The 23,596-nt window shown below is 45.7% G+C and overlaps 22 protein-coding genes and 1 non-coding gene across 23 annotated transcripts; 7 read left to right on the top strand and 16 right to left on the bottom strand.

Moving 5' to 3' along the window:
• Positions 1 to 47: 47 nt before the first annotated feature.
• Positions 48 to 809, top strand: HK407_05g09540 (putative origin recognition complex protein; the record flags this gene model as incomplete). The annotated part of the gene is made up of 1 exon (XM_060420930.1): positions 48 to 809. The coding sequence occupies one exon, from the start codon at positions 48 to 50 to the stop codon at positions 807 to 809; it is 762 nt and encodes a 253-aa protein (XP_060276892.1).
• Positions 810 to 979: 170 nt separating this feature from the next.
• Positions 980 to 2,041, bottom strand: HK407_05g09530 (TATA box binding protein associated factor; the record flags this gene model as incomplete). The annotated part of the gene is made up of 1 exon (XM_060420929.1): positions 980 to 2,041. One exon carries the CDS (start codon positions 2,039 to 2,041, stop codon positions 980 to 982), a length of 1,062 nt encoding a protein of 353 aa, XP_060276891.1.
• Positions 2,042 to 2,222: 181 nt separating this feature from the next.
• Positions 2,223 to 2,293, bottom strand: HK407_05g09520. The gene has a single exon. It is a non-coding gene; the product is annotated as a tRNA-Ala (tRNA).
• A 158-nt stretch (positions 2,294 to 2,451) lies between these two features.
• Positions 2,452 to 3,963, bottom strand: HK407_05g09510 (putative RNA binding protein; the record flags this gene model as incomplete). Its single annotated transcript, XM_060420928.1, has 1 exon — positions 2,452 to 3,963. One exon carries the CDS (start codon positions 3,961 to 3,963, stop codon positions 2,452 to 2,454), a length of 1,512 nt encoding a protein of 503 aa, XP_060276890.1.
• Positions 3,964 to 4,152: 189 nt separating this feature from the next.
• HK407_05g09500 (DnaJ domain-containing protein) lies at positions 4,153 to 4,803 on the top strand (the record flags this gene model as incomplete). Its single annotated transcript, XM_060420927.1, has 1 exon — positions 4,153 to 4,803. The coding sequence occupies one exon, from the start codon at positions 4,153 to 4,155 to the stop codon at positions 4,801 to 4,803; it is 651 nt and encodes a 216-aa protein (XP_060276889.1).
• Positions 4,804 to 4,950: 147 nt separating this feature from the next.
• HK407_05g09490 (uncharacterized protein) lies at positions 4,951 to 5,502 on the bottom strand (the record flags this gene model as incomplete). Its single annotated transcript, XM_060420926.1, has 1 exon — positions 4,951 to 5,502. One exon carries the CDS (start codon positions 5,500 to 5,502, stop codon positions 4,951 to 4,953), a length of 552 nt encoding a protein of 183 aa, XP_060276888.1.
• Positions 5,503 to 5,522: 20 nt separating this feature from the next.
• Positions 5,523 to 6,785, bottom strand: HK407_05g09480 (DNA polymerase; the record flags this gene model as incomplete). Its single annotated transcript, XM_060420925.1, has 1 exon — positions 5,523 to 6,785. One exon carries the CDS (start codon positions 6,783 to 6,785, stop codon positions 5,523 to 5,525), a length of 1,263 nt encoding a protein of 420 aa, XP_060276887.1.
• A 96-nt stretch (positions 6,786 to 6,881) lies between these two features.
• Positions 6,882 to 7,316, top strand: HK407_05g09470 (uncharacterized protein; the record flags this gene model as incomplete). The annotated part of the gene is made up of 1 exon (XM_060420924.1): positions 6,882 to 7,316. One exon carries the CDS (start codon positions 6,882 to 6,884, stop codon positions 7,314 to 7,316), a length of 435 nt encoding a protein of 144 aa, XP_060276886.1.
• Positions 7,317 to 7,585: 269 nt separating this feature from the next.
• HK407_05g09460 (metalloenzyme) lies at positions 7,586 to 9,076 on the bottom strand (the record flags this gene model as incomplete). Its single annotated transcript, XM_060420923.1, has 1 exon — positions 7,586 to 9,076. One exon carries the CDS (start codon positions 9,074 to 9,076, stop codon positions 7,586 to 7,588), a length of 1,491 nt encoding a protein of 496 aa, XP_060276885.1.
• Positions 9,077 to 9,129: 53 nt separating this feature from the next.
• On the bottom strand, positions 9,130 to 9,486 carry HK407_05g09450 (uncharacterized protein; the record flags this gene model as incomplete). The annotated part of the gene is made up of 1 exon (XM_060420922.1): positions 9,130 to 9,486. The coding sequence occupies one exon, from the start codon at positions 9,484 to 9,486 to the stop codon at positions 9,130 to 9,132; it is 357 nt and encodes a 118-aa protein (XP_060276884.1).
• A 176-nt stretch (positions 9,487 to 9,662) lies between these two features.
• Positions 9,663 to 9,818, bottom strand: HK407_05g09440 (uncharacterized protein; the record flags this gene model as incomplete). Its single annotated transcript, XM_060420921.1, has 1 exon — positions 9,663 to 9,818. One exon carries the CDS (start codon positions 9,816 to 9,818, stop codon positions 9,663 to 9,665), a length of 156 nt encoding a protein of 51 aa, XP_060276883.1.
• Positions 9,819 to 9,858: 40 nt separating this feature from the next.
• HK407_05g09430 (ATP synthase) lies at positions 9,859 to 11,280 on the bottom strand (the record flags this gene model as incomplete). Its single annotated transcript, XM_060420920.1, has 1 exon — positions 9,859 to 11,280. One exon carries the CDS (start codon positions 11,278 to 11,280, stop codon positions 9,859 to 9,861), a length of 1,422 nt encoding a protein of 473 aa, XP_060276882.1.
• A 609-nt stretch (positions 11,281 to 11,889) lies between these two features.
• HK407_05g09420 (uncharacterized protein) lies at positions 11,890 to 13,668 on the bottom strand (the record flags this gene model as incomplete). Its single annotated transcript, XM_060420919.1, has 1 exon — positions 11,890 to 13,668. The coding sequence occupies one exon, from the start codon at positions 13,666 to 13,668 to the stop codon at positions 11,890 to 11,892; it is 1,779 nt and encodes a 592-aa protein (XP_060276881.1).
• A 98-nt stretch (positions 13,669 to 13,766) lies between these two features.
• Positions 13,767 to 14,432, bottom strand: HK407_05g09410 (uncharacterized protein; the record flags this gene model as incomplete). The annotated part of the gene is made up of 1 exon (XM_060420918.1): positions 13,767 to 14,432. The coding sequence occupies one exon, from the start codon at positions 14,430 to 14,432 to the stop codon at positions 13,767 to 13,769; it is 666 nt and encodes a 221-aa protein (XP_060276880.1).
• A 97-nt stretch (positions 14,433 to 14,529) lies between these two features.
• Positions 14,530 to 14,922, bottom strand: HK407_05g09400 (uncharacterized protein; the record flags this gene model as incomplete). Its single annotated transcript, XM_060420917.1, has 1 exon — positions 14,530 to 14,922. One exon carries the CDS (start codon positions 14,920 to 14,922, stop codon positions 14,530 to 14,532), a length of 393 nt encoding a protein of 130 aa, XP_060276879.1.
• Positions 14,923 to 15,049: 127 nt separating this feature from the next.
• HK407_05g09390 (kinesin-like protein) lies at positions 15,050 to 16,387 on the bottom strand (the record flags this gene model as incomplete). Its single annotated transcript, XM_060420916.1, has 1 exon — positions 15,050 to 16,387. One exon carries the CDS (start codon positions 16,385 to 16,387, stop codon positions 15,050 to 15,052), a length of 1,338 nt encoding a protein of 445 aa, XP_060276878.1.
• A 154-nt stretch (positions 16,388 to 16,541) lies between these two features.
• Positions 16,542 to 16,988, top strand: HK407_05g09380 (ribosomal protein; the record flags this gene model as incomplete). Its single annotated transcript, XM_060420915.1, has 1 exon — positions 16,542 to 16,988. The coding sequence occupies one exon, from the start codon at positions 16,542 to 16,544 to the stop codon at positions 16,986 to 16,988; it is 447 nt and encodes a 148-aa protein (XP_060276877.1).
• Positions 16,989 to 17,099: 111 nt separating this feature from the next.
• HK407_05g09370 (uncharacterized protein) lies at positions 17,100 to 17,975 on the top strand (the record flags this gene model as incomplete). The annotated part of the gene is made up of 1 exon (XM_060420914.1): positions 17,100 to 17,975. One exon carries the CDS (start codon positions 17,100 to 17,102, stop codon positions 17,973 to 17,975), a length of 876 nt encoding a protein of 291 aa, XP_060276876.1.
• A 61-nt stretch (positions 17,976 to 18,036) lies between these two features.
• HK407_05g09360 (uncharacterized protein) lies at positions 18,037 to 19,332 on the top strand (the record flags this gene model as incomplete). The annotated part of the gene is made up of 1 exon (XM_060420913.1): positions 18,037 to 19,332. One exon carries the CDS (start codon positions 18,037 to 18,039, stop codon positions 19,330 to 19,332), a length of 1,296 nt encoding a protein of 431 aa, XP_060276875.1.
• Positions 19,333 to 19,407: 75 nt separating this feature from the next.
• On the top strand, positions 19,408 to 19,911 carry HK407_05g09350 (AAA domain-containing protein; the record flags this gene model as incomplete). Its single annotated transcript, XM_060420912.1, has 1 exon — positions 19,408 to 19,911. The coding sequence occupies one exon, from the start codon at positions 19,408 to 19,410 to the stop codon at positions 19,909 to 19,911; it is 504 nt and encodes a 167-aa protein (XP_060276874.1).
• Positions 19,912 to 19,979: 68 nt separating this feature from the next.
• Positions 19,980 to 20,528, bottom strand: HK407_05g09340 (uncharacterized protein; the record flags this gene model as incomplete). The annotated part of the gene is made up of 1 exon (XM_060420911.1): positions 19,980 to 20,528. The coding sequence occupies one exon, from the start codon at positions 20,526 to 20,528 to the stop codon at positions 19,980 to 19,982; it is 549 nt and encodes a 182-aa protein (XP_060276873.1).
• A 128-nt stretch (positions 20,529 to 20,656) lies between these two features.
• Positions 20,657 to 21,148, bottom strand: HK407_05g09330 (ubiquitin-conjugating enzyme; the record flags this gene model as incomplete). Its single annotated transcript, XM_060420910.1, has 1 exon — positions 20,657 to 21,148. One exon carries the CDS (start codon positions 21,146 to 21,148, stop codon positions 20,657 to 20,659), a length of 492 nt encoding a protein of 163 aa, XP_060276872.1.
• Positions 21,149 to 21,254: 106 nt separating this feature from the next.
• HK407_05g09320 (ribonucleotide reductase) lies at positions 21,255 to 23,561 on the bottom strand (the record flags this gene model as incomplete). The annotated part of the gene is made up of 1 exon (XM_060420909.1): positions 21,255 to 23,561. One exon carries the CDS (start codon positions 23,559 to 23,561, stop codon positions 21,255 to 21,257), a length of 2,307 nt encoding a protein of 768 aa, XP_060276871.1.
• Positions 23,562 to 23,596: the final 35 nt, after the last annotated feature.

Genomic DNA, 23,596 nt, shown 5'->3' with positions numbered 1-23,596 from the left:
ATCGCGATGCGAAATGCATGTGGGATCTTGGGCCACCCATCAACTGAATGAACACAAAGCTTTTAGACTTTCATCTGAGCTGCAGAAAAGAGCTCAATGTGATTTCAAGGTCGTTTAACATCATGTTCTATGGCTATGGATCGAAGAAGGCATTGCTTCACAAGATGTTTCCGTCTGCAATCCATGTTGACTGCAGGTCAACTAAAAAGAACGAGCTGATGAAGCAAATCTCAAAGAAGATCTGGCACAATCTGCTTCCAAACTGCAGACAGGCTCCTGCATCGATCAAGGAGATAGACGACGCAATATTCGGTAGAAGAGAAAAGTATAAGCTGGTGATGGTGAACTTTGACTTCAGCTTTGCTGAGTTTCTGGAACTCAAACACTTTGCCGTGCTCGCAACTATGGAGAATGTGAATGTGAGGTTTGGAATGGATGACATAGAGAGGTTCAATTTTGTTTTCAGAGACCTCACAACATTTGAGCCATACGAGGAAGCTGCTGATATTGAGATACAAGTGTTACGCACAGGGCGGTCAATGAATGTTGTGAAGAATGTACCCAGGAACTCTATGATAGTCCTGCGCGAAATCTTAGCAATTGGAGGCGAAAAGGTTGATATGAACGAGCTGTTTGAAAGAATAAAGAAAAGGCTTTTTTTGACAGCTAGGTGCTCGATAGTTCCGATGATTGCTGAATTCATTGATCACGGAATGCTGAGAATTAAAAACAACTCAGAGATAGTCATAAGCATTCCACCTGTGGAAAGGAAGGAAATTGTAGAGTTGCTGAGTAATACACTGGAGTAACACTATTGACTGCATTATTGGCAATCTCATGGCTAGTCATTCAATTGGCAAAGTGATTGCATGCTTGAATGGATTTTGCCGTATATTATATATTATGCTATATCGAGTCTGGCCTATGCATGATATAATTGGGTCAGGCATATGATAAAGAAAACGAACATTAAAATTCATTATTTATGCAAAATCTTGCTTAGAAGATCAGATACTCGTGGGTTGCTGATTTCCTCTCGATAGTAATCTGCTTTTGGCTTTATGACTGTCTCTACAACATGCTCGGAGAGTATGCTCAAACAAAACAGTGCGCCCCATTGCGTCGATTCTGTCTTTTGCTTGTCAAGCCATGCTTTGCTCAATGTGTTGATGATACGTGGCGCAAGTGTCTTGTATGAGCATGAAAAGCTGCTGAACACATGCTTGACTACTTCGGAAGCTACCTTTCTGACTTCATCATCCACGCTCTTCCCAATCACGCATGTGATAAGCGATGGCAAGATCTGGTGTAGATATGGATCAATAAATATGTACTTGTTCCTTAGCAACGAATAGTACATCATTGTGATTGTTCTTAGCCGGTCCTTGCTTTTTATGTTCTTCACTATCTGCTCGTTAAAGTGATGCACAAAGTACGGAACAAGCTGTTGGATGCCGCTTTCGTTATGCAGGCAGTTAATGGCCGTCTCCTCATCCGTCTCCATTGCCTGGATGATCTTGTCAAAGTACATGCTCAGCTCTTTTGTAAGCATGTGCTTGTTTTGTGACTTCAGCTCGAGCTCTTCTTGGTACATCCCAAGCGTATCCTTCTTCACAGTAGGCTTTTCAAGCAGTATTGGGTTGTGCGGAGTCTGTGGCTGTACACCCTCGATTGCTAGCCAGTGAGATTGGATTGAAGGCCTCAAGGGAATCTTTGGTAGTGGACGGTCAAGGTACTCCTCAAGATCAATCTCCTCATCAGGAACATAGTATGCATTTGATGGCAGCCCTCTGAACACAAGGCTCTCCTGCGGATCGTATCCAAACAGCGGATCAACATTCCTGCTGATCAGCGCATAGTTGATATCGTCGATCGATAGCTTCGACCTTTTAGACGCAAGCATGAACTTCCCTCCCTCTTGGCACACCTCCTTAATACGATACTCTAGGTCCTGGGATAGCACTCTCAATGCATCATCGTCGATGTTTGCTATTCCTTTCGACTGTGCAAACGACTTGAGTGTGTCCTTTGAAAACAGCATGCCCAGTGCATCTGTCCAAAATTTATGCAATGCAAGCCCAAATTTTTCCAAGGAGAAGGCACCAAGCCACACGCCTAGCACCCATCACATATCCACACAAAGACACACAACACAGAATGCAAATGCAGAATGCCAGCAACACATAGATTCGTTATTCATTAGCCCTGCAAACACTCCAAAATGGAGGATCCGGGAATCGAACCCGGGCCTTTCACATGCGAAGCGAACCCTCTACCACTGAGACAATCCCCCTCACACCAAAAACGCCTTCTCTCACACAGCACCCTCCGTTGCTTGCATTCACATATCAACGTCAAAGGCGCTCAATCCATATCTACTCTACTCACTGTCCATCGCCACTTCTATAGCACATCAATCTCCCACTGCTTTATCCATAATAACTAAAAACTTTAATCCTTAATAATAATCTCTCCCACACGGTCATTCTCTCCATCAATACTCTCGATCACTGATGCTATACTGCTCGATAGCGTAAAATTCAGTCCAATCATGCTTCTTATCTCCTCATCAGGCCTGCTCAGTAGAACTTCAGACACCTTGCTTGCAAACTCAGCCTCATTGCTCACCCGAAGCGTCTTCCAGTCGTTCTTGAATGCAGGCGCTGCTGCAAGCACAAGCCCATACAGCTTTTCAGACTCATTTCCATACAGCTTCGACGACATTACCTGTGCTCGCTCACGCTTGAACCCTCCAGATGGAAACCCAACCCCTTGGTACATATACGGCATCATCGGCTTGTATCCTATATCAGAAAACTCCTTATCCTTTGCCCTCTCCGCCTTGTTCTTAAAGTACGTAACCTGCAGTCGCTCCCCATCAATGTATATCTCGTTTCCACGCTCCACCGCAATGCTTGCTTCCTCAGGCGTCAGGTAGCAGACATACGCATACTTCTTCTGTGCATTCACCCCATCTGCTCCAACAAAAATCGATGTAATCGCTCCAAACTCCTTGAATATGCTTTGCAGCTCCTCAACTCCAAACCCCTCAGGTATGTTCGTCACATACAGATTCTTCTTATAGTTCTGCCCCTGCATACTCAGCTGCTCAAACGTCTTCCTCAGCTCCTCAACACGATCTTCCTTCTTCTGCGCCTTCTGGATATAGAACGGCTCGCTCATCTCCTCAAACACCGCCTTCCCATGCAGATTGTTTATTGCATTCAGCGCTGCATCATGCGATTCAAAGTTCGCAAATGCAAACCCCTTCGGCTTCCCATCCTCCTTCAATGGAAAAAAAAACGAGGTCACCCTTCCGTGCCTCTCAAGCACCTCAACCAGATCCCCCTCACTTGCATCTGCCGGAAAGCTCTTAATAAAGCAATTCGTAAACACTGCAGATGCATTCTGAATCTCCTTCGTCCTCATCTCAGAGTTGTACAGCTCAACACTAATCATCTTGCCCTTCAGCATCAGCCCATCAAGATTGCTGAAGTTCTTAATCACCTTCTTGGCCGCCTTCTTCTCTTTAAATTGCACAAACCCATATCCCTTCGACTTTCCATTCGCAGTAAGCGCAACCTTGCAGCTCGTTATCTCCCCAAACATTGAAAACGCATCCTCAAGATCTTTCCCCGTGAACTCCTCCGGAAGATTCTTCACTACCACATTCCCTGCCTCGGGTGGCATCTCCTCCTTACTCATCACCCTCAGCAGCCTTATCTGCCGATTATGCAGCTCGTAGTGCTTGTACTCCCTGATGGCCCTTTCCACTTCCTCCTCACACCCAAGCGTAACAAATGCAAAAGACGACTCAAGCTTCTTCGTCAGCTTGATATTAAGCACCTTTCCAACCGTCGAAAAAATCCTGTACAAATCAGACTCAAGTGTTTGGGTCGACAGCTCGCCCACATATATTGTCAATGCATCGCCACTTGCCTTCTTTCCATTGTTCATCTCCATGGAATGCTTCTCGAAGGGTAATTTTTTGCCATTTTTCTATACATGCCTTCTCTGCATCCTTTGCCTTCCACTCAATTGCTCTTGAGCTCGGCAATCCTTCTACATCGCATATCCTGCATGCTGGCTCATCGAAGTAGCACCTTGCCGCCACTCCGCTCGCCATACAAGCACACACATTGCAACCCCCAAATGCCATATTCTGATGCAGCCAGGTCGTGCTTGCATAGCAAAGACTACCAAGGATACTTCGAAAACACAAAGAAACAATACGAAAAAACACATTCTGCAGAAGACAAGCGCGAAATGGACAAGGCGCAGCGAACACTCGCTCTCCACAAGGAAATACAGGAGTTCATAAAGAAAAAAAACTCAGACTACTATGCAATCCTTGGCGTTCAGAAATCAGCCTCTCAGGATGACATACGGCGTGCATTCAATGCTCTCTTAATGAAGTTCCATCCAGACAGAACAAAGATGAGCGAGTCGAGCGATGTCTCTGCAATCATTCAAAACGCTTATACAACACTTGGCAATCCAGAAAAGAGAAAAGCATATGACCGCAGACTTGCCAGCGGCTCTGCGTTTTCACATACAACCTTTAGGCATAGCCATCCTGAAGATATCATGTCAAACATATTTTTCACAACATTCAGTGCCCATGCTCAAAGAAGTTCTGTATTTTACTCCACACAGGATCTCTATCAGCACCTGTATTCCAATATGAATAGAAGACACACCAGAACATACAGAGCGCCCAGGATGCAACCACAGGAGCCCACAGATCCAAGAGTAATCGTAGCAATTGTGCTTATCATCCTACTCTTCATCATCTTACAATGAACCAAACGGCTTTCGTCATGCATTTTTCACACAAAAATATTCTACATGCAATGCATTGCTGTGTATTTACTTTTATTAAAAGATTTCTTCACATTCGTAATCCAATGTTTATATCAGCCACTGGGATGCTGCTCATCAACATGTATACTACAACTTGCATAATGCCTTCTTGCACTCAGAGCATATCCACTCCGTCTTGGGCATGCTGGATATCCCTACACATTCGTAGTGAAACCATTTTGTGCTACATCCATGCTTTCCACACATTATCATGTTCTTGAATGCAGGCCGATTGCACTTGCAATACAACCTCCCGTCCATGCTCATCTCTCCGGCATTTACTATGCAACTTGTGCTTGTGATCGACGGATCATGCAAGTCAAATGGTTCTTCCATATCCACACATAGTGCTTCGCATTTGCATTTCAGCTCACTTACCGCGCTCTCCAGCATCCTCGAGCTTTCACAGTTCTCATCCAGCAGTCGTTTTATCATTCTACAACACTTTCCGATCCTTTTGATGTACTTTTCAGTTGGTGTGTGCACAAACTGCTCCTCATACTCCTTTCTTTTTTTCTTCAGCCTCTCAATCCTCTGCTCTGCTCTCTGTGTCGACCTTGAAAAATATATTGCATCCAGGCGCAGCTGCTGTATCTCTTCCAGCATCGTGTCAAACACCTCAAAATGTGACTTCGCCATCCACAATGGGCTTCCACAATCTATTTATCAGACACTCCGCTTGCCTCCTCAGCACACAGATCAACAAACTCCGCATTTGCTTCTCCACCAGTGCCAGGCTTTATTACACATGCCTTCCCGCCTCTAGCCACAAACCCAAGGTTAACCACCAAGCTTGGCCCTGCTCGTCTGCAAAACCCCTTCAGTCTCGACACAACAAGGTACACGTCCGGCGCCATCCCCATCATCAATCCTTCTGGAGAAGAATACGATATTGCGCTTCTCGATGGAAACACAGGCACAAAACTCCTCTGAAACACCAGATGATGTGCCAGCCTATCCATCCGGTCGCCCTTGAAAAGAAGCTCTCCGCACACATCCGTCGCATCTGCATCTCCAGAGTTGTAAAAGCACTCCTCAGAGCATATTTCAAGAGGCATGTCCAACGAAGAGATTGCAACCAGGCACCTATTCACAAAAATCTCGCAGGGATTGCTAACACAGTACATCCGCTCCTCTTCGGTATCAATTGCCTCCTGCGGATACACATTCAGGCATGTGGGATCTCCTATCGATGGCACCAGAACCACTTTCCGCCATAAGTGCTGTCTTAACCACCTCCGCACCTTTGGCATAAAAACATCGCTCAGCACACCAAACGGAGACTCTCCGCCAAGCTCCTGCAGTGGCTTTACAAACGGGCCTATCAAAATCAAAATGTCTGCTTCCATTGCAAGAACCCTCTCAAACACATCAACTCCACATTCGCTAAGCTCGGAGTAATAAGGCCCTTGAAATGCAATTATCCTTGGATTGTTAGATGCATTGCCAAGACTGCCTGCATCTGCTGTGTTAACATCCACAACTGGAACACAGTCAAGACGCTCAACAATTATCTCGTCTCCGCCAATATTCTTTCCTTTTACTGCAATAATCTGGCCAGGAAACACCGAGTATCTACACAGATGCTCCAGGTTGAGCCTAACGACCACATCGTTGCTTCCATCAATATTTGATGCAACACATATGTTTGATGCATCCAGCTTTATTCCCGTGGGGTTGACTATCATCCCGTACGTGCAGAATGACGATGCAGATATGTGATTGACCGACTCAAACTGTTTGATCTGCAGCAACTCTAAGAAATACGGGCGCATGCACTCCAGCCTATGCTTGACATAGTCGTACTTTTCGTTTCTCTTTATGTAGAAGTTGGAGACCTTTGCCTCGCGGAAAATCTGTATATCTGTTTTTGGAACAGGTCTTGCACACAGTGCCCGCAGAACCTGCTGATCAAAATCCATTTCTGGGGATTCTGTTGCAAATAGCAAACTATGGATGCACTGTGTGGCATGGATGCATTGTGGATATAGGATGGCAAGTGGTGTAAAGCAAGCTGGATGTGCTGCAAAGGGAGCAATATTGCAAAATTTTCACCTGAAAAGTATAAAAGCAAGCAGCACGGCAGGGGTACCAAACTTTCGGGCCCGGATATCGTTAAATTGCTTGAAGTAGAAATGTGTAAGGAGAATATGATAAGTGAGTTGTACCCGTTGGCAGCGCTTTTTGTGCATGCAACAAACCAGGAAGTGACGAAGGAAAGAATTGCAAGTGTTATGAAAGCGCTTGGAGTCGAGAGCAATCCGAAGATATGTGAATATTTTGAGATGGATGCGTTGAAGATCAAGGAGCTATTGATGGGCGGAGGGTCAGGCGCTGCGTCGATGAATGTGGCAGGAGGACAGACAGCTGGAAGCACGGCTGGCGCAGCAGAGGCTGCAAAGAAGGAAGAAGCGCCAGAGGAGGATGCTGAGATCGATTTCAGCTTTTTCTGATTAAAAAGACGTTTCTTTGAATGTTTTTATTGCTAAGCGCAAATTTTGTGTGTGGATTACACAAGGATTGATATATTGAGTGTGCCTGCGTATGTAAATTAACACATGGATATGGATCGGATCTCAATCAATGAAAGCATCATCGGATGCCATAATAGCCTTGTAGATACTCATTCCATATGTAGATCGCAATGCATTCTGGAGGAATCATTCTCCGCATTACTTCATACGACTAACCAAGCCAAAGAGCTCAGCAATCAACAATACGGTCAAACCATCGAGTGTCCTGTCATGCATGCAGGCTTTTCAATGCCCATTATCTTCAGAACAGTGGGTGCAACATCTCTGATCGAGCATTCAGTATCCACATATCCCCATGGCTTGCTTTCGCATTTTTTCTTCTTATCGCACACAATCAACGGCACCTTATTTGTAGTGTGTGTTTTGCAACACATCCCTCGATCGTCTTTCATTTTCTCTGCATTTCCATGATCTGCAGTGACCACAAGAACACATCCATTCGCAGCACATGCATTGTACAATCTCCCAATGCATGCATCAACTGCCTCAACAGCTTCCTTTGCTGCATCAAAGTTTCCCGTGTGTCCAACCATATCAGGTGGCGCCAGGTTAAGCACAATAAACGGCGTTCCTTTGCACATCTCGTCAATTGCCACTTCGGTAACCTCTGCAGATGACATCTCAGGAACTGTATCAAACGATTCAGCATCTGGGCTTGGCACAACCACAGTCCTCTGCTTCTTAAACGGCTGCTCCCTGCCTCCATTGAAAAAGTAAGTCACGTGTGCCTCCTTCTCTTTCTCCGACACATGCACATGCTCAACTCCATTTGCAGACAGCACCTCAGCTAATGTTTTGGCCACATCAGCCCTACGGAAAAGAACCTTTGCCGTAAATCCTTCGTCATATTCCGTCATGGTAATCACATTGTTTCCATTCTCAATAAACCTTCGAGTAAGCTGCCGCATTCTATCCGCCCGGAAGTTAAACATGCACACACTGTCTTCTTTGCATACTCTTCCACATGCATTGACTAGTGCCGGCCTAACCATCTCATCATACACTCCCTTTTCATACATCTTATGCACATACTCACACATGCTTTCGCCAATATCCTCTCCTTCAGTCATCATCTTGAAACTAAGATCTGTTCTATCTTCGTTGCCCGCCCTGTCCATTCCATAGAATCGTCCTGCCACTGACACAATCCTTCCAAATCCTGCATCCTTACACCACGATTCAAGATCGTTCAAATCATCTAGAAATACTCGAGGCGCCGTGTCTCTCCCATCGCTTATACAATGCACAAACACTTCCTTGCCACTTCCCCTCAAAACATTCAGAATCGCCTTGAGATGACGAACATGGGAATGGACTCCTCCTTCGCTCACCAACCCAACCACATGTATCCGTTCTCCTGCCCCCTCAATTGCTTCTTCCAAAACACTACGCATCTCTCCGTTCACAATCGCATTGTCTATTCTCACTATATCCTGCTCAATCACCCTGCCACTTCCTATCGTCAGATGCCCAACTTCAGAATTTCCCATCTGCCCATCAGGCAATCCTACATGGCATCCGTGTGCATACAGCAAAAAGCTGTCATACATCACACTCAATCTCCTCATCGAATAGCATCCAGAGCCATCTACCGCATTCCCTTCCATATTCTTCTCATCATGCCCCCATCCATCAATCACCACCAAGCACACCTTCCGCATTCCACTATGCAACCCCATTGCAAACACCTAATAAAAATAATTCATTTATTGCTATTTACTTCACTCACTCATTATCCATTCGCCTTGCTCAGCTCCTCATAATACCTTTCATACTGCCTGAACAGATAAGACAAGTCTTTGTTCGACTCAGTCTCCACTACTGTCTGTATCGCCCTTACAAAGCATCTGTTCAGCCCACTTATCTTGTCATTCACAACCACTGGCTTGAAAATACTCAACGAGCTCAGAACACCCTTCAGTGGCTCTGCATCTCCTATCTCCATTCCTCCTCCCATTCTTGCCTTTGCACGCTTCCTGTTCAAAGCATCCGCCGCTTCCATCATCGGCACTTCGTCCTCGCTCGCATCAACCGGTGCAGAATATGGCGATAGCTGATCCCTTGCCTTTCTTTTCTTCCTATCCTCCATTGGGGTTATCTCTACATACTAAATATATCCTCTCCTATCCTACTACTCATGGCGGCGCTTTAACGCCCGCCATATCACATCACTAGGCATTTCAGCCAAGCCAACCATTGCAGAACGCGCATCTCCTCAATCAATCCACAGAAACATATCAGCTAGCATTTTATTCGTCTCAACACTCAGACCGCATCCATCTGAACCACCTCATCCGTTCTTTTCTTCCTAAGAACTCGGTTCCCACAATCTGTACACCTTATGGGGTCCTTAAGCTTTATCTCCCTCAGTGACGTGCATTGGATGCACACATACACAAACGCCTTCTGCTCTTGATTCATCAGGGCATTCGCTACTTTCCATTTTATCTCCAATAACAGCTCAATCAATCTCCCGGGACATATTAGAATGGTACTCATCCAGTATCTCCCCAGGAATCCTATTAAGCATCTCCCTTGGAAACGCCTTCAACAAGCTCCATGCAATGTCAAGCGACTCTCCTATCGTTCTGCTCTCGTTATGCCCTTGGCTGATAAACTCCTTCTCAAACCGCTCAAGAAACTCAATCGAGACCTTGTCCTCAGTCGAAAGCGACTCCTCACCAACCACCGCCTTCATTGCCTGTGCATCCCTTCCAATCGCATACTTTGCATAAAGCTGGTTCGACACATCTCCATGATCCTTTCGTGTCATCCCCTCTCCAATCGCACTTTTCATAAGCCTCGAAAGCGACGGAAGCACATTGATCGGCGGATATATCTGTCTGTTATACATCTGCCTATCAACATAGATCTGCCCCTCCGTTATATATCCCGTAAGATCGGGAATCGGGTGAGTAATGTCATCGTTCGGCATCGTTAGTATTGGGATCTGTGTTATGGATCCGTTCCTCCCTTCCAGCCTTCCTGCTCGCTCATATATCGTGCTCAGATCAGTATACATGTATCCCGGATATCCTCTTCTTCCCGGAACCTCCTCCCTTGCTGCACTTACCTCCCTCAATGCATCTGCATACGAGCTCATGTCCGTCATAATCACAAGCACATGCCTTTCTGTCTCATATGCAAGATACTCTGCTGCAGTCAGTGCAAGCCTGGGAGTTATTATCCTCTCTATTGTCGGATCATTCGCAAGGTTCAGGAACAATGCTGTTCTTCCAATCGATCCAGATGCCTCAAAGCTGTTTTTGAAAAAGTTTGCTGTCTCCACGTTTGCTCCCATTGCTGCAAACACAATCGCAAAGTTCTCGTTGCTTCCATCAAGCGCATCCTTCTTCTTCACAAGCCCTGCCTGCCTGCATATCTGCGCTGCTATTTCGTTGTGCGGAAGCCCAGAGGCACTGAATATCGGGATCTTTTGTCCTCTTGCAATCGAGTTCATCACATCAATCGACGAAATCCCAGTCTCAATCATCTCCTCAGGATATGTCCTTGCATGCGGATTCAAAGGCTGTCCTTGGATGTCAAGGTAATCTTCCGCTATAATACTAGGCCCTCCGTCAATTACCTTTCCGCTGCCATTAAACACTCGTCCCAGGACGTCCTCAGAAATCGCCATCTTAAGTGTTTCTCCGGTAAATGTGACCTGTGTCTCCTTCACATCGATTCCTGCAGTCCCCTCAAACACCTGGACAACAGCCTTTTTCCCACACACCTCAAGAACCTGGCCTTGGCGCACACTGCCGTCCGGAAGGGTAAGGCTCACAATCTCTGCATACTTCAGGAACTTTATGTCATCCAGGATAACAAGCGGGCCATTGACTCCAACAATCTTTCTGTAGCTCATCCTTGGCTCTATCTTCATGTTGCCAAACATCAGGGATTTGTGTTTTCCAAATAATTGATGCAGGTACTACATATTGCACATCTCAAGATGCATCATGCAAATGTTTATTACATCAGCATATATATCGTGCGACTGCAATCAATAATTGTAAGAAATCCAATACAATGAAGGCGACCGAAAGATGCTGCATAATCATGCACATACTCAATCGAGTAAATACTCCAACCACTGTACAGTCTTACTATGCATTGATGTGTGCACAGATACATGCACAAAAAGGACTGGTGTGGCAACCAGCGACTCCATCCTGCAGGAAGTACTCATTGCTGCGTTTCCGCCCTCATGCATTCCCCTCCGCTTTAATGGCGCATGACGCACCCCTACAGGCACACCAGGCACCCACAGGACGATCGGCAAGATCCACACTTACTGCCCATCAATCGGCTGACTCTCATCCAGCCACTCATCATCGCTCAACGCATTATATTACAGCTAATAATCATAGATATGTTTTTCTACGCCCTTGCTAATTAAAACACTTCAAACACTCCATCCAAGTACCACCTTACAAAACACATCTTGCTCAACTCAATTAATTAGTTTTATTCCACCAATCTTCTCCATAAGCTATCTCTTTCTAAAAACACTCCTCTTCACCTCAATAAACGAATCAATCATCGTAAACTCTTCTAGCCCTTCCTTTCCATTCTCATCTTTATTGACCTCCCTTCCAAAAACCGTCTCCTCCCCGCTGTTTTCATCCATTTCAAGGAACCCTGCAAATCTGTTTCCACTCAGCATCAATCGCCTCTTACTTGCTTCCTTCTTCTTCTCATGCGGCTTTTCATTTATACTCATCAGTATCGTAGACTCATGGATGGAATCGACCTCTTTCTCCTCTCCAAGCACTCCTTTACTCATCTCATAAACTTCAAGGCACTCCATCCCTCCAACAGACTCCACTATCGTATACTCTCCAGGCGAATCCCCCTCTTCTCCTTCAATAAACTCATACGGATTCACAGACTCCTCCAAAACATCGCTGCTTTGCCCAATGCATTTGCTTTCTACCTCATTTCCTACCTCCTTCACCTCAGAATCAATAATCGAAAAATTCGCAAAACTTCTTGATAGCTCTTCCACATCCTCATTATCCATTCCCCCAGGCACCCCTTCATCCATGCCCCAATCCATCTCAGCATCATCCTTATCATCTCCATCCATTCCCTCAGACTCCTCCTCTTTATCCATAGACTCATTTACATTAGAATACGATTCAATCAACTCCCTTGCTGTCCACTTCTCCTCCTTGGCACTTTCATCTGCATCCCTAATCAGGCACTCTTCCATCATACATCCTGTTTCCTCCTTGCATTCATCATCATTCTCTCTTGCTTGCTCTTTACTCGCTTCATTTACATCCCTTAAATTCCCATGCTCCTCTCGATACTTGCTCAAATACCTATCAAGCCGAATAGGCGTGAGGTCTTCATGCCTCATTTCACCTCTTCTCTCATTCACAACTTCAGGATGCACCACACTCCTTCTTGTTCCAGACTTCTTAACTGCACAATGCCCACTCATCTCCTTATCATATCCTCTTGCATACTTCACATTCACTTTCTGTTTGCTAATCGTTGCTTCCTCAATCTCCATCTCGCAGCTCTCCCCAATCACCTTGCTCTGCTTCCTTGCTGGCGAAAACCCCACTTCTAACTCCTTCTTCTCAACTCCTCCACTCTCAATCCTTACTGGCTTTCTTACCATCCTGATAGGCTCCCGTCGCATTCCATTACTAGCATTCTCTTCCTCCAATACCTCCCCATTCCTGCATTCGCCACTCAATAACTTATCAGTAATCCTCCTGCACACCTCTCGTACCTCTTGGAACGGATCTGCTCGTCCCTTCTCAACTATCCCTTCAATCCCATCAGCCTTCCCAATATTATCAACCATCCCCTCAATCCCCTTAAACACCGCAAGCCTCACATTCTTGTTTTGCGATCCACTGTACTCGCTTAGAATCCGCAAATGTGCTCTCACATCCGCACTTCTACATATCTCAACTATTACCTCCTCTGCTCGCGAATAAAATATCCTGTTGCTCTTCCCACACACTTTCATCAGCGACATCAAGTACACCCCTGAATACTCAAATCCTCTTCCACACAACCCCACACACCTCTTTGCAAGTGCCATCGCAGTCCCTGCAAGCTTCGATCTTTCGCTTTGCACAGACCGTATCACAAGCTCATTGGCCACTTTCAGCACCTCCTTGGCATCGCTCATGTCCTTAATTCCACTAACAAGCTTTCCAAGCACCACATCAATCCTAGACCATGAATTCTCATCCTCCTTGCCATTCTGCAGCACTCCTGCCTCTCTTATCACCTCGCCTAAGCCCATCCTTGGGGCTTTCATCCAAAAACAATACTCTTCAAAATTACATCCAACGATTTAATCCCTGCGCTTGCTCTCCCGCATCTAGCCACTCACTCAGACTGCTACTCATCCAATGCCCATCTGCTTCCTGCCTCAAGCTCATCAAACCCTTTCTGCATGCTCAGCATCTTGCGAACATGCACATTACCAAGCCCAAAAAACTCATTCAGGCTTTCAAACTCAATTCCTCCAGGAAATAGCCTCTTGAGTGCCAGAAACACCTCTCCAGACTTCCCACTAATGCACATTCCTTCGTCGTCAGACACCTCAAACAAAGGCTTGCTCCCAACATTCCTAATCACACACTTGTAAACCATCAGCCCTCCATCCGTCTCCTCACCGCCATGGCGCAAATAAACCCTCTTGCACACATAATCAACAGGATACACCCACTTCTGGCTATAGAAAGATCTCATGCTTGGCGTAGGCATCTTTCCAAGGCTGAATATCACCAGAGCATATCTTTCGCCAGGTACATTCTCAAATTTCCAATCAAGCATGCTTTGCATTCCAGACCTCGCTCTCAACTCACATGCATCGGCATCAACATCCATCTTACAATCCAAAATCCTCAGCACATCCACCAATGCATTCCTATGATCCTCCAGCACACTCAAACACTCCTTGGCCCTGCCTATATCGTTTACAAGCATCTGCCTCGTCCTCATTGCTTCTGCAAATCTCTTCAGTTGCACAGAGCATTCCTTCTTGCCATCTTCCCCATCCATCTGGGCATTTGCAATGCAATTTTCTCTTCAATACGTGCAAAATAAGCCCATCGCATAGTCCTACCTCGGCCTCACACTCAATCCCTCCTGCAATCCATCAACACTTGTGTCTCACCATCCCTATGAAATGCACAAGCATTGGGAAAAACACAGGGAAGAAAATAGAAAGATTGTACTTCAGGCACAGGCGCAGAAAGACCTCGCCTCCTCCATTCTCTATCTTCTCATATGCATCTCTTACCTCCTCAATATCTCCATCCATAGGAATACAGACACGCTTGGAGTAATTCATATTGTTTATCAGGGCCTTCAGCATCCAGAGCTTCTCAACACTTTCATTTCCCTGCAAAAGCATCGCATTGAACCTCGCTTTCATTATGCTCTTCTCACGCTCCCTTCTCATGTGCAATACCATCATTGGAAGAAAATGATAGAGAAGAATCAGAAGCAAGGTATTTAAAAACAGAATCATTCTGGCATTCGCATTCATTGATTATGGGTTTAATGGTGTTATCGATATATACAGGTGGTTACAGAATGCCATCTTGCGGGCAAGCATCGATGCAATGCATTTGTAATCTCACTGCTATTTACAAGTATTGATTTTTGCCAGCACATCACTTCCTGAGTGTTTTCTTCTGCAAATCAAATCTGTGCTTCTCTAATACGAAAATCTCGCTCATTCTCCTTGAGGGAGCTTTGCCCAGTAGATCCGCAATCATCTTTTCAAGCAGGCATATTCTATCATCAGCCATTCTGTTGAGCTCCTCCAATACATGTATTTTGTGGCGGAGATCCTCAACAAGTGCAAATCCAAGTGCTTTGAACATCTCATCGATTCCTGCATTATCGCAATGCTCACCAGCTTTAGAAGCACCTAATGCATCATAGCCAAGCACATCAGTACTTGGCAGCTCAACACACATTGGTGCCACACTATTCAAAACACACTGTTCCAGGCACGTATCACTGCTTGCACGGCTCTTCTCTGCACAAGCACAATTGGTGGGACGAGTAATTGGCTCTGCAGTCCGCTCATTAGGAGCAGCAACTTCTTCGATCTTCAGCTCAAGGTTGCAAAGCCTTGCTGCAAACTTCAGTGTGCTTATAGACTCATCTATACAGCTTTGGCTTGGAGACAGTGCACATATTGCAACAAGATTTGTCCGGCCATCTAAAGACGACTGAAGAATCCTGGTAAGCTTTGAGTCTCTGAACCCTGTGTATCTACCGCAGCCAATGTTGTTGACAACAGTGCACAGTGCCAGCAAGCTTTTGTTGATGAACGCACCCTCTCTCCTCCTGTCTGTGGACTTGCTTGCACGCTCACTTCCAGCAAGATCAATCATGTTGAGCGTTCGTGTTTCTCCATTGCTAGTGTATGTGACTTGGAGTACTGTGTGCGACCTACTGCTTTTTTCGTTGAACTCTGTTGCTCCAAGCCTCCTGTTTCTTTCACACCTATCAATAAAAGGCACCACATCTCCCCATGCACACACATTCTGCACACACAGGTTCGACATGACGTTTTTGTTGCCTACACTGAACATATGAACCTCATTATTGCTTGCAAGATCAAAGAGCTTTTCGTTGTATATCTGCAGATATGAAATGCCTACCGGCCTAACATCAAGCACGTCTTTGATTGCAAGCTTGATGATGCCGAGCTCCGTGTCACCGAGCATTGTGTGTGTCTTTCCAGAGCCTGTTTGTCCATATGCAAAAACAGTGCAGTTTTCATCGTTGAGGAACTTGCGGATTTCATCCTTGACACACAGCTCATATACGTCTGTGTTTGTCATGTTTTCAAGGACCTTCATGAATCCGCCATACAGTGTTTTTCTACCGTTGCGGACATGCCATACGGTGTTTCCAAGCGACTTCCATGCCCCGCATCCGTTTGCTTCTGGGCGGATTCTTATGCTCACCTTTACCTTCTTGTGTGCTACATCCATGCATAGCCGCTTGGATGCTCTTTTGTTGGCCATTGCTCAAACAAAAGTTTCAGTGTCTGCAGGAGGTTCGATGGTGCTGTTGCTATATGCACGAGCCGACGGAATCCAGCAATGCAAGTGCAGGCTATTTTGCATTGAAAAAATTATCCCTGCAATGGTGAGGGAGAACAAAATCAAGAAGACCAGAAAGATGCGTGGACACGTGTCACATGGGTATGGGCGTGTTGGCAAGCATAGAAAGCATTCTGGAGGAAGGGGGCTTGCCGGAGGGTTTGGCCACATGAGGAGCTACTTTGACAGGTTTCATCCGGACTATCATGGCAAGAGAGGAATGAGGGTGTATCACAGGAGCAAAGAGCATGAGTATGCGAAGCCAATCAGCTCAGCAAGGCTGTGGGGGCTGATTCCGAAGACGCAGCGGAACGAGTACCTTGATAACGACAGGGTGCCTGTGATTGATGTGAGGGAGTTTGGCTACCATGTTGTTATTGGAGGGAAACTACCGCTCGAAAGGCCGGTGATAGTGAAGGCAAGGCATTTTTCTGAGCCGGCAAAGGAGGAGATAACAAGAACCGGAGGAAAGTGGATAATTACCTATTAAAGTTGGTTCATATGATGTGTTTGTTTGTAGCTTATAGATTTGCATGCTTATGCATTGTTTCATGATGAATTGCTGAAGAAAACGGATGAGAATACCGTGGGGATTGTTGTGATGGAGGGGATAGAACGAGACAGAGAGCTTGTAAGGAATGCAAAAAGAATCAGCAAGGAGGCGATGGAACAGATGATCATGACTAGCCTGAAGGAAAAGAAGATCAGTTACATTGCAAATCTTGTTGAATCAAGCAAGGCTGTATGTGTGGAGAAGGAGCAGAAATATGTAAGCCGATCTGTAATCAGGAGCATGAGCACACAATCGATTTTGTGCTTGGCTTCTGATATACTGGGGAGTGTGGACAGAAAGACTGCGCAAAGGCTGCAGAAGATAGAGGCCGAGCTTGTCTCACGTGAGGATCTGTTTGTGAGTGTGATGGATCACATGGAACGGATGCCAGAGCAGAAGGATGATCTGTTCTCGTGGTATCCTGGGCTGAATACATGCAGCATGCTTGCGTTTGTTTTTAAGATGCTGCCTGATTTTGCAAGGAAATACAAAGAATATTTTGTCAAGGCAATTGTTTCTCGACAGGAAGTGAGGGCAAAGGTCCTGGATGTATTCAGAGGATATCTTGGCAAAGAAGCACAGGCCTTCGATGTGATAAGTGGGGATCTTGTGATTTTTGAAGGGATGAGGTGTGTTCCGAAGGAAGGACGAATTGTAACGCCGTCATACTGGTGTGAGATGGATGAAAGATGTGAAGATGCACTTAGGTTGTTTGGAGGGATTGACGAAAATATATGCATAAGCGACAGTATGCATGCAGAACTGTTCCATCCGCTCTGCCATGCCGAGGTTGTTGTGAATGGAAAGGAAGTTGTTGTGTCATTTGTTGAGCTGAATGATCTTCTGACAAGAAATGAAAGGTCGCATAAGTTCTGGATGGATTGCGGCGTGGTGAATGAGGAGTGGGAGAGTGTGGTCCAATAAATCGTATGATGTAGTTATGCAAATGCAGTGATGTGTAGAACTTGGAAGGCTTAGCCCTTAAATGTCGAGGTTTTTTGAGTCGATTGACGAGGAGAAGGAGAAGGGGGGGCGAAGCGAGATAAAAGAAAAGGTCTATGACACCGATGAGAGAGTGGGCAAGAAGGAGAAGAAGTTGTATGATCTGCAATGCAAGGTAAAAGAGCTTGAGGAAGAGAGCAGCCAGAAGGTGTTTGATAAGCAGCTGAAGAAAATGCTTGTTGATGTGAAGAAGGCAGAAAACTGCTTTGGAGGGAGAGCACCAGGCTTTCTCAAGACGTTTTTTGCATCGGCTAGAGTGGAAAAGTCGGCTCACAAGAAGGCGATTGATGAGCTTATGTCTAAGTATGAATGCAGCGAGGAGCCAGTAGAAGAGGAAGTGAATAAAAAGATTGAGGAGAAGATATGCAAGGATTTGAATAGTATACTCGTGATAAGAGACGGAGATGAGAGGCAGAGAGAGCTGGAGGAGTTTAAGGGAAGCACAAGAGACGAGACGATGAGAACAAAGGCATTGATGGCGCTTCTTTCAATCTATGTAAAGGCTGGCAATGGCACAAAGACGCTTGGGATAATGAATGAGATACTTGACTGTTTTGTGGTTGACTTGAATGCAAACGCAGCAAGAGCAATGCTATTGGAGAATGTTGATTTCTATCTCGGAGTGATATATGAGAAGCTTGATGTGTTAATGTTTGATATGTATGGAAGACTGCTTGGGCGGCTCCTACTTGTTGACAGGGATGCAGTTGAGAAGAGGGCGCTACAGTTTGAGGTGTTTAAGATGCATCGAAGTGTCGATACGGCCAATCCGCTGTTCAAGCTTGTTTATATTGTCAGAAACGGAACACCGGAAGAAGCCAGGAAGTGGTACCTGCAGATCAAGGACGGTATTGCTGATGGGAAGATTGAGCAGGAGGTGCTGGAAGAGTACGGAATATGCTTGTTCAAGAATGGAGACTTTGAAATGTCTTATGAAGTGCTTTCAAAGTGTTATCCAGTAATGTCTACCGAATGTAGGTTATATGTCGAGCTTCTGTGTGTGATTCTGAACGATCGAATACGAGGCAGTCCTGCTCACAAGAGGTTTGTTGAAGAGTTTATGGAGTTTGGTGAAAACAGGTTTTGCTTGAGGTCTGGGGATAGCAGGGTGGAGGCGCAAAGGGCGTTTTATCTGATGAACATGTATGATGTGCACGGAGCAGCAGAAATAATAAGACGGCATTGCAAATGCTTTGATGAGAATTCATGGCTTAGAGATTTTGTGAATAGCAGATTGACAGGTAAGATAGCAAGGGAGGTTTCGATGCAAATGCAATGATAAGGCACTGTGCACAGCATGTGGATCTCCAGGATGCATCATGTATGTAGTATGGTTTGTAAGCCCTGTATTGCCATGAAAATTTTGATGACTGGAACGCCTGGAGTAGGAAAGACAACGCTTTGTGCAAGAGTTTCCGAGGTGTTTGGAATGAAACACGTGGATGTCAGCAAGTATATAGAGGAAAACAAGTTGTATGATGAATACAGCGAGGAGTACAAATCGCTTGTGTTTGATGAGGAAATGGTCAGGAATGCGCTTGCATCCGATCTTTGTACAACAGACTCGTATATTATTGATACACACTGCTGCGAGGTGGCAAGTGGGCTGGACTTTGATGTGATTTTTGTTCTGACCTTGCCTATTGAGATCCTGTACAGGAGATTGAAGGATAGAGGCTATGATGAATCGAAAATCAAGGAGAATGTCGAGTGTGAGATATTTGGTGTTGCGAAGGAGGATGCAGAGTGTCTGTTTGATGTGGAAATCCATGTGGTTGGCTCTGAAAACGGAGAAATGAGTGTTGATGATGCATTGGAAATCATAGAAAGCAAAATCAAGAGTTTGAACAGTAAATAAAATTCTTCTATGTTTATCGACTTAGGCTTGCATGAGCAGCATCTACGATGTATGATGTATGGTTGTATCTAAACTATGCGTACAAATCCGTTCTTGATCAAATGAGCCACTGTGCCTTTGCGGATAAAGTATATTCTGTCCTTCCTGAGCTCGAGAACATCATCAGCATCCATCACAACTCCGCAATCCTCCAAGGTAATGACGCTAACAAAAAAGTCTATTGGAGGCATAGATTCTGTAAAGTCAAGCACCGAAAAATCAAGCAGATACTCTCTAAGAATGCTGTTGTACTTGCTTGTGTATTCCAATTCATCAGAGGACAGCAATCCTGCATTGCATTCTCCAGAAAAAAAACAATGGAATAAATGCATTGATCTGTGGAACCAGTATGCCCTCAGAATTCTCTCGTTGCGTTCCTTCGTATACTTCAGCATAATGTAGTTGACTGACAGCTCCTCCGAAACCTCATTGCCAGCCTTTCTTTTCAATTCGTCCATCATCTCGCATAGCCGTGTGTTTTCATCGCACAGCATCCTTATCTCGCGATGCCTGTACGGTTTGAGCATGTTTGACCTGGCATCTTCAAGAAGACGAAGCCCGGCCTCTCCGAACTGCATGGGATTGCAGTGTTCGTGATTTTTCCATCTCACGCTCTAACTAGGCACTATTCAGAATAGCCACAAGTCATAAGATATGCACAATCTAATCAACAGAACTCTTTAATCGCACAGCATCACAGTACACCTTATTCCTCCGCCTCCTCCTCCGAATCAGACTTATACTTCGATGCATACATCTTAACCCATTTCTTTGCCTTCTTCTCGTATTTATCTATGTTTTTGCGGTACAGCGCTGCTGCCTCGCCATTCAGCGGGTCATCCGGATTCGGCTCCTGCAGAAGAACAAGAATCGATAGCAGAACTTTGTCTATCGTCAGCGCAGGCGTCCACTGATCCTTCAGAATGTCAAGACACACATTCTCCTCAAATATGTTACAGTGGAATATTCGCGTTTTGAACTTCACCTTTGGTGGACTGAACGGGTAGAATGGTGGGAACACTATATGCAGCTCAAACATCCCGTCCTCATAAATAGATCCTGGCGGCCCCATTATCACCGCAATCCATTTGTCAAGCTCCTTGGGGTTCACAGGCCCTGCACTGCATCCAGGCGGTGGGTTCTTTGCCATGGAATCCATCTCAATCGACAGCCTGCTCTTCCCACCGATCGTCACCATTACACTACTCGGGGTCACAACATTTGGAAATATATCCATTTGTTGTCATAACATCACCATCAATCAACAAGATAACTGTTTAATAACCAAGTCGTTCCTCGCACACTCACGAAGAACACATAAAGCATGCCTCGTCCCCATCATTCATCGACGACAGAGTCTTTTCCGCAAGCTTCTTATCAACCGTAAACTTGATTGCAGACGTTATTGGCCGTGTCCTCAGATAATACATCCCCGTCTTCAGTCCAGAATGGAATCCGTAGAAATGCATCGATGTTATCTGAGAATACGTTGGCTTCGCAATAAAAATATTCAGCGACTGCGATTGATCAACATATGCCTGCCTATCCGCCGCAAGGTCTATCACTGCTTTCATCTTTATCTCCCATGCCGTCTTGTATATCTCCCTGATATCCTTAGGTATCGACGCTATGTTCTGTATAGACCCCTCGTTCTCAATAATCAGATTCTTCATCTCATACGACCACAGCCCAATCCTCACAAGGTCATCAACAAGATACTTGTTAACAACCTGGAACTCCCCTGCATGTGTTCTTCGGGTATATATATTCGACGTGTACGGCTCAAACGCCTCGTTGTTCCCAAATATCTGCGACGTCCCTGCGGTGGGCATCAATGCAATCAAAAGGCTGTTCCGTATCCCATGCTCTGCAATCCTTGCCCTCAGCCCTTCCCAGTCCCAGCATATAGACCCACTCCGCCCCGCAAGCTCAAAATGGAACTTCCCCTTGCTTATGGGCGATCCTTCATACGAGTCAAACCGCCCTTCTCTCTCCGCTATCTCACACGAGGCATCCAGCGAAAAGTAGTACATCGCCTCAAAAATCTCCCTGTTCAACTTCCTGGCTTCTTCACTGTCAAATGGAAGCCTCAGCATCGCAAAAAGATCCGCAAGCCCTTGCACACCTATCCCAATCGGGCGATGCCTTAGATTCGACCTTCGCGTCTCCTCAACAGGATAGTGGTTCTTGTCAATCACCTTGTTCAGGTTCCGCGTTAGCATCCTTACTGCCTTTCCAAACAGCTCAAAGTCAAACCCTCCGCCCTTCACAAACTTCGATAAGCATACAGAAGCAAGGTTGCAGACCGCTGTCTCATCCGCTGCCGAATACTCTATAATCTCTGCACAGAGATTCGACGACCGGATGGTGCCCAGGTGCTGCTGATTACTCAGCCGGTTGCACGTGTCCTTGTAGCACATATACGGAGTCCCGGTCTCAATCTGTGACTCAACTATCGCCTTCCATAGCTTCTGTGCAGGAACAACCGTCCTGCTTATTGTCCTCTCATACCTGCAGTACAACTCATCAAACTCCTTTCCCCATACTTCGGCAAGACCCACTGCCTCGTTCGGGCAGAATAATGACCATTCCTCGTTGTTTTTCACCCGCTCCATAAACAAATCACACACCCACAGTGCAGTAAACACATCCCTGGCACGCAGCTCCTCAGCACCCGTGTTCTTGCGCAGCTCAAGAAAGTCAAATATCTCCATATGCCATGGCTCAAGAAAAATCGCTATCGACCCGGGCCTTCGCTCAGACCCTTGGTTCACATACCTCTTTGTAGAATTCAGCACCTGTATCAGCGGAATAATTCCGTTGCTTCGTCCGCCAGTACTTCGCAGCGCAGATCCCTTCGACCTTATCCCATGGAGATTCAGCCCTATTCCTCCCGCATACTTCGATATTATTGCTGTCTGGTTGACCATGTCATACACCCCCTCAATCGAGTCTTCCTTCGGTGTTATCAGAAAGCAGCTTGCTAGCTGCGGATTCTTCATGCATGAATTATACAGCGTAGGCGTTGCATGCGTAAAGTAATGCCCAGAAAGCATCTCATACGTCTCCTTCACCTCGTCAAAGTCCTCTCCATGTATCTGCAATGCCACCCTCATCAGCATATCCTGCGGCCTTTCAACAATCTCATCCCCTACCCTTACCAAGTACGACTTCGCCAGCGTAAGAATCCCAAAATAGCTAAACCTAAAATCATTCTCATAGTCTATCATTCTTTCTATCTCAGCCCCACGCCTTACAATCAGCTCGTACATCTCCTCAGAAATTATACCTCGGTGCTTCTGTATATACTTGATCTTCTCCACAAAAGATTCCATCGTCGCCTCCCTGAGATGCATCATAACTATCCTTGAAGAGACAGTCCCATACTCAGGATGCTTCGTTATCATTGCTGCTGCCGTCTCTCCGCTGCAATACACCATCTCCCTCCAGCTCATGTCGTCGCACCATCCAGAGCGTATCTTCTGCATAAGCTCCTCAACATCCACATGCTTCAGCTCCAATCCGCCAACAAGCACTTCTACTTGCCTTCTAATCCTTTCCATCCCAGACTCCTCAACCTTTGTCCTCTTTGCGTTCTGCAGATTCTCCATTTCAGGGTCCTGCCATGCGCTAAAAAATCCTTTCT

The sequence above is a fragment of the Ordospora pajunii genome (assembly GCF_021821965.1).
Source record: "Ordospora pajunii strain FI-F-10 chromosome Unknown Cg_05D, whole genome shotgun sequence".
NCBI classification, from domain to species: domain Eukaryota; kingdom Fungi; phylum Microsporidia; family Ordosporidae; genus Ordospora; species Ordospora pajunii.
The sequence above is the reverse complement of the archived record's forward strand: the minus strand, read 5'-3'. Positions and strand labels throughout refer to the sequence as shown.